Source organism: Cavia porcellus, unplaced genomic scaffold, assembly GCF_034190915.1.
Source record: "Cavia porcellus strain 051 isolate PalLab524CR breed Dunkin Hartley unplaced genomic scaffold, mCavPor4.1 scaffold_4, whole genome shotgun sequence".
Taxonomy (NCBI): Eukaryota; Metazoa; Chordata; class Mammalia; order Rodentia; family Caviidae; genus Cavia; species Cavia porcellus.
Genome location: NW_026947487.1, coordinates 19,663,459 through 19,679,006, shown reverse-complemented (window position 1 = coordinate 19,679,006; position 15,548 = coordinate 19,663,459). Strand labels below are relative to the sequence as shown.

The 15,548-nt window shown below is 31.5% G+C and overlaps 1 protein-coding gene across 3 annotated transcripts in view; it reads left to right on the top strand.

Annotated features, from left to right (window-relative positions):
* The window catches only part of Dach1 (dachshund family transcription factor 1), a 390,486-nt gene that overhangs the window by 273,653 nt on the left and 101,285 nt on the right, over positions 1 to 15,548 (top strand). For all 3 annotated transcript variants that reach the window (XM_063246828.1, XM_013141496.3, XM_003477566.4), the window contains 2 exons: positions 4,073 to 4,208; positions 7,468 to 7,602. In XM_063246828.1, the coding sequence (XP_063102898.1) occupies positions 4,073 to 4,208; positions 7,468 to 7,602 (271 nt within the window). The remainder of the gene's footprint in view (positions 1 to 4,072; positions 4,209 to 7,467; positions 7,603 to 15,548) is intronic.

The window sequence follows — 15,548 nt, the reverse complement described above, 5'->3', positions numbered from 1 at the left end:
GAGTGTCACAGTAAATCAGTGTAAAGAATTCTACACTTCACTGACATTTTCTAGTCTACAATACATACACCAAGAAGAAAATAATTTTTGTCACTTTCCTTTACTTACATGTAAACAGAGCATGGAATTCTGGCAGGTTGTGGGTATTCAGCAAATATTTATTGCAAGGATAAATTCAAATCTGAGCTGTCCTAAAACAGGAGTTTTGATTATACATAAATAAAGTACTGGTCAGCTTCAACTTTACAAATTAAAGAGTAATGCCAAGATAACTTATTTAACACTTGAATTGTCAGTATTCATACTTCAATATTATACTCAATGAGGGAATCTCTAAATGAAGTACTAATAAGAGTAAAGAGAATAAAAATTAAAAAGTAAGATAAGTTAAAGCTAAATAAATTATCCTTTAGAACAGTGAGTTGTAATCACACTTTCTTGAGAAAGATACATTTAATTGATAAAGTACATATTTTTGTGATAGAAAGGAGGAAGCTGACATCATGCAGTTTTGAACTGTCTAATCACACGTGTGTAATTCTAAATGGTTTATACTTCTGTTTTCTAGTTTTAGAGTAGATTGCTTTTGAATTCCACCTTTGGTTCTGAATTCATCTAGGGACCAGTACTTCCTGCCTTTCCCAGTGTCAGTAAATGCAACTTTCCCTTTATTGTTCTTCTGTTACGATTAGTTTATTAGTATGACCTTTTTGCAGTGTAAGAGTACTCCTCTTAAATTTTCATTTATTATTGTGGCGAGTTTTATAAAGATGGAACATTGCAAAAGATTGTGTTTTATTGATTGGTGGAGTTGATGCAGGACTATAAAGCAGTGTGTTGAAGTATTAAATTAAATGTTCTTCCTCTCTGTTCTACTTCAAGCCCATCTTGGAGGTTAAAGGGCATTACACAAATGAAATGATAAATCCAGTTTACATAGTTTCCCTGTAGACACTGAACTAGTTCTTTCTTATTATGTCTGAATAAAACTCATTATCTATTTTGTTTCACTAATTATTATGAGATTCTCTCCTAAGCAATTCTTTACTATCTCCATTATTCTCCATCTTATAGAATACTTTGGAAAGGAAAGCATATAAATATGATAAAAGAATTAAGCTGTTAAAATAAATTAATTTATTGTGCAAGAATGTATTCAAATCTTAACTTGCTCAATGGATTTTACTTTAATGAAATTCTTCAAAGGACAATACATCATGTTTCAAAGATTGAAATTATACATTAAATGAAATGACTGAATATGTTGTCTCAATTTATAGAAAGTTTCAATTGAATAATTAACCTTTTAAATCATGAAATTTGCATAAATTAAAATAATTCCTTTAAATAAAAGTGTTACATATTGTTTTTGTGCTCTTTGTTCTTACATATATAACTACAGTTAAAGGTAAGCCAAAGCTAATACTACAGTTTTACCATTATTTTGTTAAGTGTTAAGCTGTGCTTTTAAATGTATTTTACATTAAGATTTTAATCTATTTTTATTTTATTTAGTTTATTATGTGATCTGTAGAGTATTTTGATTATATAAAAGAATGAGTAAATCATTCATGGATTAAAGGAATCACCACAGGAAGCTTTCCCAATTAAATATATTGACTAATGTAACCTTTTTATACTTATGTGGAAAATGTTAAGATAGACAAAGAATTCTTTTTAATGGCAGAACTATTGTTGCTTGAGTCTTATGCACTAAATATTTAAGTTTTAATGAATTAAGTATCTCAGAAAGAAAACATTCTCATGCTTTCTATTAGCACTGCAAGAAATTTATTATGGTGGGAAAATCATTGAGCTAGCAAAAAGATTGTAGAAATTTCAAAACATTTTAATCGGCAAATTTTACTGTTGCCTGATATTTTTCTTTAATCCTCTATTAAATGCATTACATGCCACACATTTTCCTGAACAAGCTTGTTTTGAATTACCAGGTTTGGATCATGAGTGTGGTCTCCCTCCTTTTTTTCTCTTCTTCTCTAGTCAATAATCATTGGTAACCTTTCACAGGAATTGCATTGAGAAAACATATCTATATTTATCAAACTACTATTCAATTTTGATACTTGTAGAAAATAGAGCTCTTAATTTTTAACACATTATCAATTAAAGGAAATGGCTAGGGTTATGTACAATATTAATAACACATCTGTACTTTGGAATCTTTTATTATCCTTTAAGAACCCGATTCCCATTGTTTAGACCAGTCCAACTGATCCTAATGTTCAGAAAGTTATCATTTTTACATTTTAATACATTGTACCTTTGCAGAGCACTATTTCTCTTTAAAATATTGTTGGATAATCGAAATCTTTTGTCATAGTTTTTTACAGAATTAATTTTTATTTTGTTGGAAAATCATTTTATGTCATGGGTTTTGGAATAGGACTTGGCCTTTCTTTCTGCTTATTTTCATTTTGTCAGGCCTTGCAGAAGAAGTGAAGTCTCAGGATACCTGTTAAAGATTTTTAATTGTAATGTAACAGCACTGAAAAAGGGTATGAAGATATGAGTGGTTCTTGATTTTCATTACACGTTAGTCACCTGCAGAACCTTCAGAAAGCCTGGGCACTGCTTGCCTAGTACTATCTTAGTTTCCTAGGGCCACTGTGACACAACCACACTCTGAGTGACTTAAAACAATAAAAAATTATTCTCTCCCATTTCTTCAATTGAGAAATCAAAAGTCAAGATATCAGAGAACCATGAGCACTCTGAGATCCTATGCAGAACCTTCCTTGCCTCTGCACGTTTCTGGTGTTGCCTGGTCATCCTTGGCCTTCCTTGGCTGGCTGCTATATGACCCAACATTAGCCTTGATCTTTCAGCAGTTTGTAGCTAAAGTCTTAAGCAAAAGAACCCATTGGCGATTATGACTGCAACAGCCTATTCTGGGGACAGAATTCAGCTGTAACACTCTTGAATGAGAATCTCTGTGTGGATAGCCCAGGCACAGCCATTCTTAAGAACTTGCTGTTGACCCTGTGGTTCAGTACAGTGGTGAAGCCCCATTAACTGGAACTGCTCTATCCAGTTCCCTTTTCGCCATGCTCATTGGCCACACAAAGCCTTAAGTCTCCTCTTTGTTTTCTCTATTAAGTAAACTTTTTATTTTGGAAACTTTAACCCCGTACAAGCCAATTATACTTTAATTGTTAACTTTATAGCTCCATTTATAATAGTTTACTGGAGGCATTTATATAATGTACTTGCAAGTTACTATTATGGCAAAGGTACAGAACTTAGTTGGAGGAAGTTTAGTCTGGATATGAGTGTTTACATACAATAGTACAGGAAATATGGTATCAGTTTTCTCTAAACACAAGTAATACATAGTATGTGAGTTTTCCTTTAATATATTTGTTTGGTTCAGATGGAGATAGGGGTCATAGGTACTCTGAAATTATTTGAATCAATGAAAATTGCTACAATTTTAAATAATGTGTTCGTATGATAACTCAGATTGTGACTGCCTAAGTATGTCATAATGAAATAGGTGTTGACAAGTCCTCTGGTGTTCCTGTTAATATTACGTGTATTACACATGCTATATGTGATATGTCTGTCACATAGTTTGCATGTTGTGATCTTCAGATGTCTGCTGAAACAAGAATCCATGTTTTAAAATTTCTTCAAACAAATGCGTATGTAAAACTGAGCCTTACTTTGTTCCGTTGATTCTTCACGTTCTATAAGTTCTTCGTGGTTGCTTTTGGTTGTCTTTTTCAGGCTCATTTTTGCTCCAAAGAGTAGACTGACCTCTACCATGACCACAGTGAAGCTTACCTATTAACCCAGTTTCATACTCATTTCCTCCCTATTGTGCCAAAAAAAAAAAAAAATTGAGTCAGATGATCAGTGCATTGAAGAATTTAAAGTTAGCTGGTTTAAGTTTTGCTTAAAATGAAATATATTTTTTTAGTACAGTGTAAGTCTGGTGAAATGTTGTTTTCTGTTCACAGTAATTATTGTGTTTAAGGGAAAATAAGATCTGTTAAGCACGACCCACTGAATTCACGTTTTGTTTTTCCTCCTCCTCTCCACGGTGGTGCAGGAGCGCGTTCCCGATAGCCCCTCTCCCGCGCCCTCTCTGGAGGAGGGTAGAAGGCCCGGCAGTCACCCCTCCTCACATCGCAGCAGCAGCGTGTCCAGCTCCCCAGCACGGACTGAGAGCTCTTCAGACAGAATCCGTAGGTCTCATGCTTCTACTTGTCACCGTTTCACACTTTATTAGGTGCAGCTGGCTTTTCTAATCAAAATGCCCTCGTTCCAAATAGATCTCTCGGCTATAACAGGTTCCGAAGCTGTGTAGCAATAGCCATCTCTCAAAATTATGTTTCCCGGTTTGGAATATGGTGAAGTATGATATGACATTAACAGGTTCTGATAGAAACTTTCTGTCTTTGATGCTACATATAAACAGTTGAGCTATGAAACAGTTAGAAAATGTAAGTAACCTTCTAGATTAGTTTCTGAAGCAAGCAACCTCTTCTCGAAAATCCATTTGACTGTATTGTTTATGGATAATTCAACTTTATTCCTTCAGTCCCATTTCTTCATTTTTGTAATTCACCAAGTTTAAAGATTCATCATTGCAGTAATGAAGATTTCCATGAAGAGGAATAAAAGAAATCGAATTCAAGGCAGTAGATTAAAATGATAAATAGATAAAGATATATCATCATTCACATGATCCATGAATTAAAAAACTTTTAACTGGCTAGATTTTAGAATTTAGTCATTAATATTACGTACTGTTATATGTTACTAAAAACTTAAAGGAAGAATAATGTTTTTTTTTTATCACATTTTTACATGTATTTTGGTCCCCATAGATAAAAAATTTAGAGTTAAGAAGCTATTCTTTAGAAAGTTGTTTGTTTTGTCTGTATTAAGAATTGAACATCTTTTCAGCAAAATAGACTCATTTTAAGAGATTATCTTGGTACACAAAGCTGATATATTATTTTGTAGCATATTTATTACATTACAAAATCATTCATAGAATAAATTTTAACTAATTGCACAAAATTTATTGGAATTAGTTCGTTGCTAAGAATATCTTCCTAACAGAAAATATTTTTTGAAAGTATCTCATTATGTTATGAAAAAAGTTTGCAACAGGCAAAACTTGTTAAATCTGTATAGTACTGAGTATCAGTATAAAGTGTGAAGAATTGTATATGCTAGGATTATAAATAAAAATCAATTACAATTAGCGATTATATAGTTATACATAATGTTACATGTAATATTTGATTTATTTCTAATTTCTCAATTTAATGAAACAATGGTGATTTATTAGTGATAAAAAGTATCATTTAATAACTATCCCAAACCATCAATAACTTTCTGGATTGGGAAAATTCAGCTTCTAATACGTCAGAGGTTTTACAATAATTACTATCATCATAAGTTTATGATGTGCTGAAAGGAAATAAGAGAAACAAAGGACTGGGGAAGATTTATAACAATTTTGTTATATATCATGTTATTTTATTAATATTCATATATTTTGTATATTTGCAAAAAAATGGTCATGTCCTTTAACTACCCTAATTGTTTAAGTGGAAATATAAGCAAATATGGACACATACACAAGTGTGCATGTATGTATTCAAATATACACACATTTGTTTTTAATGTATAATTAACTATAATTTTAGATTAGCAGAAAATTTCTAACCTTAACACACACAGACCTTACATACTTGTCATTCAAATTCACCCAGTCAATCAGTCAATCAATCAATCAATCAATCAATCAGTGTTTGACAAAGATATTGTTATTAGGAAAAATTTTAACAGTGCCTCCTTTCTTGGACATAAGACTTCTTTACTGTCAATATTTCCTTGTTTATATTCTGCAAGCAAGACAATTATGTTGCATAACCTCAAAATAATGATTATTTAAAAATAAGCACATAATTATCTAAACTTTAGGTTTAGTTTAAATTTAACCAATTTTCACATTAATAACACATGATTTTCTTTCTAGTTTCAAACACTAATGCATTAATTATACACCACGCAATTTTTTATGCTGTTCCCTTAGTTTCTTTCAGCACCAGGGATCAGACTCAGGACCTCACACTTGCCAGGCTGGTGCTTATGCCACTGAGCTAAATCCCAAGCCCTTAGTTTCCGTTAAAGAAATTAGGATAATTCTTAAGTCTATTCTTTTAGGTACATTAGTAATTTTGATGAGTGCAAGCATTTATTTTGTCCAGTATTCTTGAATTTGGATTGTTTTTGTAGTTTTCATGATTGGCTTTAGCTTTTGCATTTCTGGCAGGGATCACACAGCCATGAGAGGGTATCTTCCCAGCGAATCATTTCCTAGTGAATGATCTTTGTATTACTGATGATAAATTTATTATTTTGTTAAGGTGGTGACTACATGTTTTTGCACTACAATGTTACTTTTTTTAATATTTGAATATACTAAATATTGTGTGAGGAAATATTTTAAGTGATTCATGCCTTTTGTTATTCCATTCATCAAACTTTCGCCTACTAGTTTAAGAATCATCATTGATCCTTGAAGCAATTATTACTAATTCTGGTTGTCACACAGAAATTGTTAATATTTTAAAAAATACTTACTTTACAAAGAAAGTAAGGTTTCTGTAAATTTCTTCTTTCTAAATTTTTGTATAAAACCAAGGTTTTCACAAGCAGTTCATTAAATAAATGTACTGATGTGGCTGTAGAAATCGTGAACTTTTAATCAGCTCAGTAGTAATGGTGCTTTACTATTTCAGAAGTAACATCACTGTTAACAGTTCAGGAAAACAATTATTGTTGTTATTTATTCAGTCATTCAGTAGGAATTCATTGATCACTTTTATTTTCAAGTTTGAATTCAAAAGTAATTGTAGAGAAGTATTTTGACACATATTATAGTTTGTGTTCTGTTGACTAGACTAGAATAAGGACACTGAGACCATTTTGCAGTGTTTTAAGTAGTAGAAAACTCTGTTTTGCCCTTTCAGGTCACTAGAATGTGCTTATTAAATTTTAACTGTGTAAAAAGAACACTCTAATGGTAAGATTGTGGCTGTTATGGAATCAAGTATTTATTTACTGACAAAAGAAATCAGTGCTCTAGATTAAAAGATAGAGGGTTTCATTGGTAGTGGGTGTAATATGGCTACTTATAATTATTCTAACCACTAAAAATATGTTATTCTGTATGAAACAAAAGTAAAATGATAGTGTTTTCAATATTTTCTGCTTCTCCTTAAGATTATTCCTGTTATTATAGGATACTTACAATTACAATTATTGTAGGATAATTATAATTTTAAGGATAAATTACCGTTTTAGGATGATTATAATTTTAAAATTTGCTCATTTCTATTGTATTTGAGTCCAAGTTTGACTGCTCTGTTTGAATCTTTTGTGTTATGATGTTTTGTCCTTATTCTTTTGTTTTTGGATTAACAGCTGTCCATCAGAATGGGCTGTCGATGAACCAGATGCTGATGGGTTTATCGCCAAATGTACTCCCTGGACCAAAGGAGGGAGATTTGGCCAGTCACGACATGGCACATGAGTCAAAGAGGATGCATATTGAAAAAGGTAATTTATGATTACATGGCCCTTGTTTTTCATGTTCAGTATATGAACTCGATCATAATTATAGAGTGAAATACAGTTCTGCATCATGAAGAATAATATCATATAAACATTTAAAATATGTTAAGTATTAATAAATAAGTCTGCTCAACAAAAAAGAAGCTTACATGAAGACTTGCTTTTTGGGGACCCTCTTGTAAAACGGTATGGGACTGTTTGTTTCTCAGTATGTTTCAAAAAGAGAAATGTTTGTGTTAATTGCTATCTCTGAGTTCCGGAAGGTCTGCTATTTGTTTTTCTCAGTACCTTCAGGACCACTGTCCTTTTCCTTCACATGATAGGATAGCAACAATATGCAAAAGATTATGATCGGCTTTTTGGATTAAAACATACATTTTTATGAACTCATGGGGAAATATAAATTAGTCTTCCCAGTGAATGGATCAGTAGGTATTTCAAAACTGCATGCAACAAATAGGCAAGACCAGATTGAGCAAATCTGTTTCCTACTTGTACACTATTTTTAGTATCAATTTTACCCTTTTCCACAACGTAAGCTCTTTTATGTATATTGTCACTGTTTATTTTTCAAGTGATTTTAGGAAGAAATTGGAGTATTATTTTAGTAAGTATATTTGAAATTTATGCTAAAAGACATAATACATGTTTTTAAATTACCAGTATTCAATTGTGGCCATAGGAGGCTCCCTATATTTAATTTTAAAATAATCTTTACAAATACTATGAATAGATTGGATATTTTGCCCATCTTTTTCAATATAAGTGTTGAATAATTGTGCTGTGAATAGGAATTATTTCTTTCAGTCCAGAGATATAGCTCTGTTGGGAGAACACTTCTCTGACATTGGTAAGGCCCTGGAATCAATGCCCCACACTGCAAAAATCATGCTTCTACAAAGAATACAGCTATTCACCTTTCAAACGGATATTTAAAGACTGGATATTTAAATAATTAATCAATAGGAAAAAACACTTGAAGATAGATTATGGAAGAATAATCAACCTATTCAAAAAATACTACATAAAAAAGTAAAAATGCTTACATAAAGCATTTTTGCAGTCAATGGGTAACTAGCTTTGCTAAATCCCTTAGGGAGAAAATCAGTACTTCTACAAATTAAATTATCTGCACTATGGAATGCCAGTGACCAAATGACAATCCTTCCTAAATACTAACGTGTTAAAATGTAGACATAATGGAGAAATAACAGCATTAGGGAACTTTCCTAATAACTTAAGTTTTGGTATCATGTTATTACCTAGCTAAGTAGACTATATTCAGTGCGTCCACAAGGTCAGATAGGTCTCTAAATTTCTCATTGTACTGTTCTCCTTTTTCTTTCCTTAACAGAGGAAAAAAAGCTACATATACTATACTATATATTGTGAAAATGAGAAAAATGATAAATCTTTGTAAGAGTTAAAATTTTAAGTATATTTAAGTATAAGACTTCACTGCATGTTAACCAGTTGTTACCATAAGGGTTTGGTGAAAGAATAAGTCCCTACAGAAAATTATGAATGACTTTTTCTGAATGTTATACTACCTATTGTTTCTTTAGTTAACCACGATTTGCATGTGAAGGAAGTTAATTGGTGATGCACAATAGATGTCAGAATATTAGGGTTTAATTTTTTTTTTTTTCATAAATTTGGTAGAGAAGGCCTGGGAGTAAAATGTAAAAGTCAAAGAAGCTAGTGAAGTGAATATCTCAGATGCAGCTATTACCATCAATGGAATAATGAATCCCATTAGAAATTTTGGTGAAGAGTTTTAAACAGTCATATACTCAACACTGAGTTGCGCTGTAATTTTTGTAACCATTACTTTCCCATGGGCCATGAATTTATTTTATCTAACTTCTCAGATATTTATTACTATTATTATAAATTTCCATTTTGAAAAATAAAATCCCATGTTAATCTGGGTACCCCATTTTTGTTTTTCTTATGGCCCTACCCACAAAGTTTCATTACGATTTGTGTCTGGTTCTTTAGAAGTTGTTTCTTCATCCATGCACATCAATCAGTAGACTCTGAACTTATAGTCACCCAAGTATTATATTTACTGTAAAGAGTAATCTAGGAGTTTATATCAGTCTGAGATGAATTAGTGAAAGGTTTTAACAGAGGACATTTAAAACATATGAAGATTACATTATTTGTAGATAAATATTATTGGGTGGCAACTAGTGGAAGTATTTGGCTTTGAGGAGATATAATTATGCGAAATATAGTGCAACACTCTGATCATGAACAAATGTATATATATAATGGTACCTCACATGAAGTCAAGAGTTTGTAAATGATTTTGTTGTCAGAACAAAGGCCTTAACCAGAATTCAATTATTTCCCAATATTTTAATATATATTTTATAAAGGAAAATAAATGTTAATATTTTCCTTAGAAGTGTAAAACTCACCAATTTCAAATGTAAATATGTAATCATGAAAATTTTAATAGTTCTCAATATTATCATAGTGTTTTGCATATGATGGTCTCTCTTTTATGTGAAGTCTTTTATCTACTTTTCCATATACTGAATTAATAGTAAATATTCATGGGTTTTTCTAGACTGATAGAGCCTACTAAATTAAAAATTATTTTTATTCATGGCTGCATTTATCATGTCCTTCATAACAGTCCTGTAACTTTCTTACTCCTCATGTCTGTATTAAACAAGTAACTTAACATTTGTAGAGAAATTGATTATATGTTTATATCATTAAGGCTTGAATTTCTTATATATAATTTTTTGTCTGTCAACAAAGTCATTCAGAAGTCAATAGTTCTTAAAAAACATTGATATAAAAAGGAAAAAAAAACATTGATACTAAAAGTAGATAAAAATTCACTTATATACTGAGAAACGTTGTGGTCTGGATTCTTAAACATAGGTAGCTTTTAAACATTTTGTATTTTCCTACCTGTTACATGGCTATCAATGCCATCCTATTAGACAAATAATAGCTAAAGGACCAGTGACTTTACAAGCTTTAGAGTTTGGAAATACTAACTGCTGAGTAAATTGTGTCATTTTAAAATAAAGAAACTTGTAATGTGGTTTTGAGCCTAAGGAGTAATGTATTAATTAAAATACATTCAAAATTTACCATGAAAGTATGTTAGTTTATTAACACATAGCAGACACCTAGTATTGTTGTAGTTGTACCAAGGGTAAGCAGAAATGCTTTTATGATCATGAACTCCAATTAAAATCAGAAGATTGTCACAGATGTGTGCTGAGAAGAAGCCTGATAGTGTACATATCAGCCTTAAAAATGACTTTAATGTCTTCCAACTTTTCTAAACATCCTGGTTTCTCTAGGGCTTTCTGGAATCAAAAGCATTGTTTGTATTTTTCTTTGATCTAAATATAATAGAGTAGGCAGTAATAACTGTTATTTGAAGTATGTCAGTGGACTTACTGCTTCTTGAAACTGTACCTCTCTGTTTATTCCACACATATTTGTACAGTGATTTTATAGTGTTACTCTCTTCTGCATAAGTTTTAATTTTCCTTAAATTGCTGCTACTTGCCATACACTTTGGTGTATATTTCTTATCTTGCTGTAATTTAACATAGATACTTTTTAATTCCAGAATTTATCTAATTTTTATCAAACAAATATATCATAGAGATGAGTTTATAATACCTTCTCCTAAGCTTAGAAAATAAGCATTTATCATTGGAACTAACAATTGAATAGCTAATGTATGTTAGTGTCTTTAAATCTAAGGTTAAGTATTTCAGATGGGCATCATGATGCTTGTGTATAATCTCAGCAATCTGGAAGACTGAAGCAGGAGTATTCCAAGTCCTAATTCAACTTTGCAACTTAACAAGACCATGTGTCAAACTACAAAATATAAAAAAGGTTGGAAAGGTAGCTCAGTGTGAAGGTTATGGGTTTAGTCTCCAGTGGAGCCACACAAAAGTTATATGTTATATTTAGTAAAAATTTATTGAAAACCAGGTATACAAAAGAAACCAAATGAAATACAAAAATACTTTGTCCTCTTTTTTTTTTTTTGCTATCACTGTACAGATTTTTTTTTAATATGTAGCTTAAGTTCCTTCATACTTAAGGCTTTGTCCTTTCTTTGTTTTCATAAGAAACATGATCAGTCCAAAAGAACACAAGTTTAGAAGCAGGACTAATTTGAGAAGAGGCAGGAAAGTCAAGAGATTTCTTCAGGCCATAAAGCACTTCCGTTTGTTGGGTGTTGCTTGAGATTTGCGATGTTTGATGGCTTTCTATAAATTATTTTCATTGTGGTACACTAAAGTACAGGACAGAGCACTAGAGGCATTAATGTAGATAGCAAATTGGCCATGTTGGATTTTCCCCCTTAGAGTCTACTTTTGTGAACCATTTTTACAAGATAATAATGTCATCATTTTTCTCAAGTTGGTGGAAAAGTCTTTTAAGTATTTCCTTTGCATACTTTCTTCTATTGAAAAACTCTACCTGTGTATGTTGGTGCACAACTGTAATGCTAGCACTCTGGGTGGCTGAGGCAGAAGGATTGCAAGTTCGAATTTAGCCTGAGAAACCTAAGTACTAAATGAAACCCTGTCTCAAAGTTGATAGAGAGAGGGAAATTAGTAAGGAGAAGGCGAGGGGGAGGAAAAGCAAGAGGAAGAGAGCATAAAAGCCTTGGGTTCAGTCCCTGCCACTGCAACACAGCAATAAGAATTTTAACTTTATTCAAGGTAAAAGTAAGTCATCACTAAAGACTTTTAAAAAATAGTACATATCACACTAATTAATAATGCTGCATGCAAGTATCTATGGATTCATGGGTATTTCAACTGACTAAAAATGTGTGTATAGACTGAAAGTAATTTTTCATTAGTTTGAAGTGCTTTGATAATATTAATTCTGGTCTGGGGATATAGCTCAGTGGCACAGTGCTTGTCTGGAAAGCACAAGGTCCTGAGTTCAATTCCCAGTACCCCCCCCCAAAAAAAATTAACATTAATTCTAGGACCATGATTATTTTCAGTTTTAAAACATTCTAACATCCAGCTTATTTTTCATTTCTAGCTTTTAAATATAATTTTTCTTTGCTTATCTGGAAATGTCTTATGAAGTATTCTCCCCTAGATATCACCTAATATAATTTTAAAGCCTCATCAGTTTTGAGCATTGTGAAATGAAGATGTTGAATGTAATGCCAATATTTAAAATTCTGTGATGCATAACACTGGACAGTAACACATTTCTTGGCTTTCAAAGTTCTTTCAAAAGTAGGTGGTAAACTTCATTTGTAATACCTTAGCTCTTTGAGGCATTAAGATTCTGTTTTATTACAATAACATGCATTATAATGTCTAGAAAAGCTTGTAGCAATATTTTAATGACAATTTAAGAAAATCTTTACTGTATAATTCATACAAGAATACTTTAATTTTCTTTTATTTTTAAGAGCAGAATATATTTATTGGGAGAAAAAAAAGCTTCTGTCTGAGAGACAGAAAGTCCCAAGTGGGTTGCCAAGGACCCTCTTTTTTTTAGGGATTTTTATAGAGCAAATCCTTAATGGGAGGCGAGGCCCAAGTTAGGGAAAAATGGGAAATCACAGGTGTGCATGAGGTGGGACAAAACTATGTTTAGCCAATAAGGTTATGGATATAATTGCTCAAGTAAAATTGATTAAATCAGAATCAAATGGGAAAGTTTTTCCTAATGTATAGAAAATTTTATAAAAATACAAAATAGAAAATGTAATTTTCTAATGCCATACGGTTTTCTAATGTATAGCCTTTCATGTTTACTTTTTCTATTTGGTGCATTTTGATGACTGTCCTGCCACATTGAACTTTTGCTTAATTTCTCAAACATTCTCTGCACTTTACAAGACAACTTCCATTTCTTTCCTTACTGGAATATGTAGTATACACATCCTTACTACTAAGCATTTGTCCCAAAATTATTCTTTAGGAAAAAAACCTCTAATTTCTGTCTTTATTGTATTTATTTATTTTGATTTTTTAAGGTAAAAAGTTTCTTTGTGTTCAGGCTGACCTTGAAATCAATATGCACCATAGGCTGGCCTCGGACATGCAGTTATTATCCTGCCTCAGACTCCCAAGTGCTAAGGTTACAGACATGCACCACCACACCTGGCTTCTCACTTTCTTCACATACCTACCTGATGGTCCATCATACTGGGTCCAATAGCTATCTTTAATGAGATCATATATGTCTGGAGTGCTTGACCCATATAAATATTGTATGGCAGCCATTAATACTGTCAAATTAACTATGGATATGCTACATAGTGTAAACCACTGATTTAGCATATTATCTATTTATAATTCATAATATTGCAGATGTCATGATTTATGCTGGATCTCAAGTGAGAAATTAGAAACCATCATATTAAAGAGTATGTTTATCACAAGATTGTAATGTGCCAGTTTGAGTGAAAAATTACTAAAGTAACTGCATTAATTGGTTATTTTGTGTATCAGTAGTTGTGAAGGTAATTGCTTCATCAAATTTTTAGATTATTAAAAATAGTCTTAATTTAGTTAATGTGATTTTATTAAACCTGGATTTGTATAAGACATGCTTTGAGGAGTAACAAATATATCTGTCTTTGTAAACCAGTATTAGACATAAACGAGCTACAACAGAATAGATCAAAATTCAAATGACAGTCTCCCTGATGTGCAAAATGCTGTCTTTGTGCCAGGTGTAAAGTGAGCTACATTTCAATTTTGCATATTTTTATGAGTTTATTCTCATATGCTTAATCTGAATATGATATTTAAAAATAGTTATTAGTTAGTATAGACTACCTTAATAAATTTTCCAATCATGGTCTATAGATTTTAGAACCTTTTTGGATATGTAGAAAATTGAACGATGCTAATATTTATTGTTAATATTTATGTAGTCGGATAAAATGTCTTTTCCTCATGGGAAAAGCATTTTAAAAACTATGAACCTCTTGGCTGGATCAGGTTTATTTTCCTGATCCCGTAAGTATCTTTCTCAGTGTTTAAACAATACTTTTACATGGTGATATCTATAGGGGTATTTTTACAGCATTAAAAGGAAGAAGAGGGTAGTTACTAGTAAATTAACATATTAGTTCCACATGTAAATTTGGTTCCTTTTATGATTTATCAAACATGATTGCCCTTACTCTAGTATTGTAATGTAGGATGTTTATCAGGCAACTTATTCTTTGGCTTAATGAATTAACTGTTTCATACTTTTTTTTATTCTGAAATTTATTACCATATTGTCTAACCATGAGCTTCTCTCTATTTTGGTAGTTTCGTATTGAAATTTTACATAGTCTGGTGTGGAAGTGATGCAAGGGGACATGAAAGTTATTCAATACATCTATTTGAGAACATACTTCAAATCAAACTTCAGTGTGGAAATATTAACATACTATTCAACATTTTTAGTGGAGCTTCCACTATTTTTATTTTGTATATTTTAATGTTGTAAGTGAATATATAAGATTTTTCTCAAAGAACATAAAAAACACTGTCTACTATTCCCTGATTATATTTTTAGAAGTTTGCAAAAATGACCCTTGACAATTCAGTGACTCAGATCTTTGCTATCTTTGATAACCTAAAGGAATAAACAATTAGAAATGCTGTCACTGCAGGTATTCGCTTCAAGTACGTAATACACAAATACACAAAATAACCAATTAATGCAGTTACTTTAGTAATTTTTCACTCTAACTGGCACATTACAATCTTGTGATAAAGATACTCTTTAATATGACGGTTTCTAATTTCTCACTTGAGATCCAGCATAAATACATATTCTATAAAAACGTACGAATACGTTTTTATAGAATAAAATGATAAAGTATTTATAATAGCATACATTTTAAATGGATTTTTTAAAAAAAATTTCCAGTTTGAGATGTAAAGTGCAAATTGGCA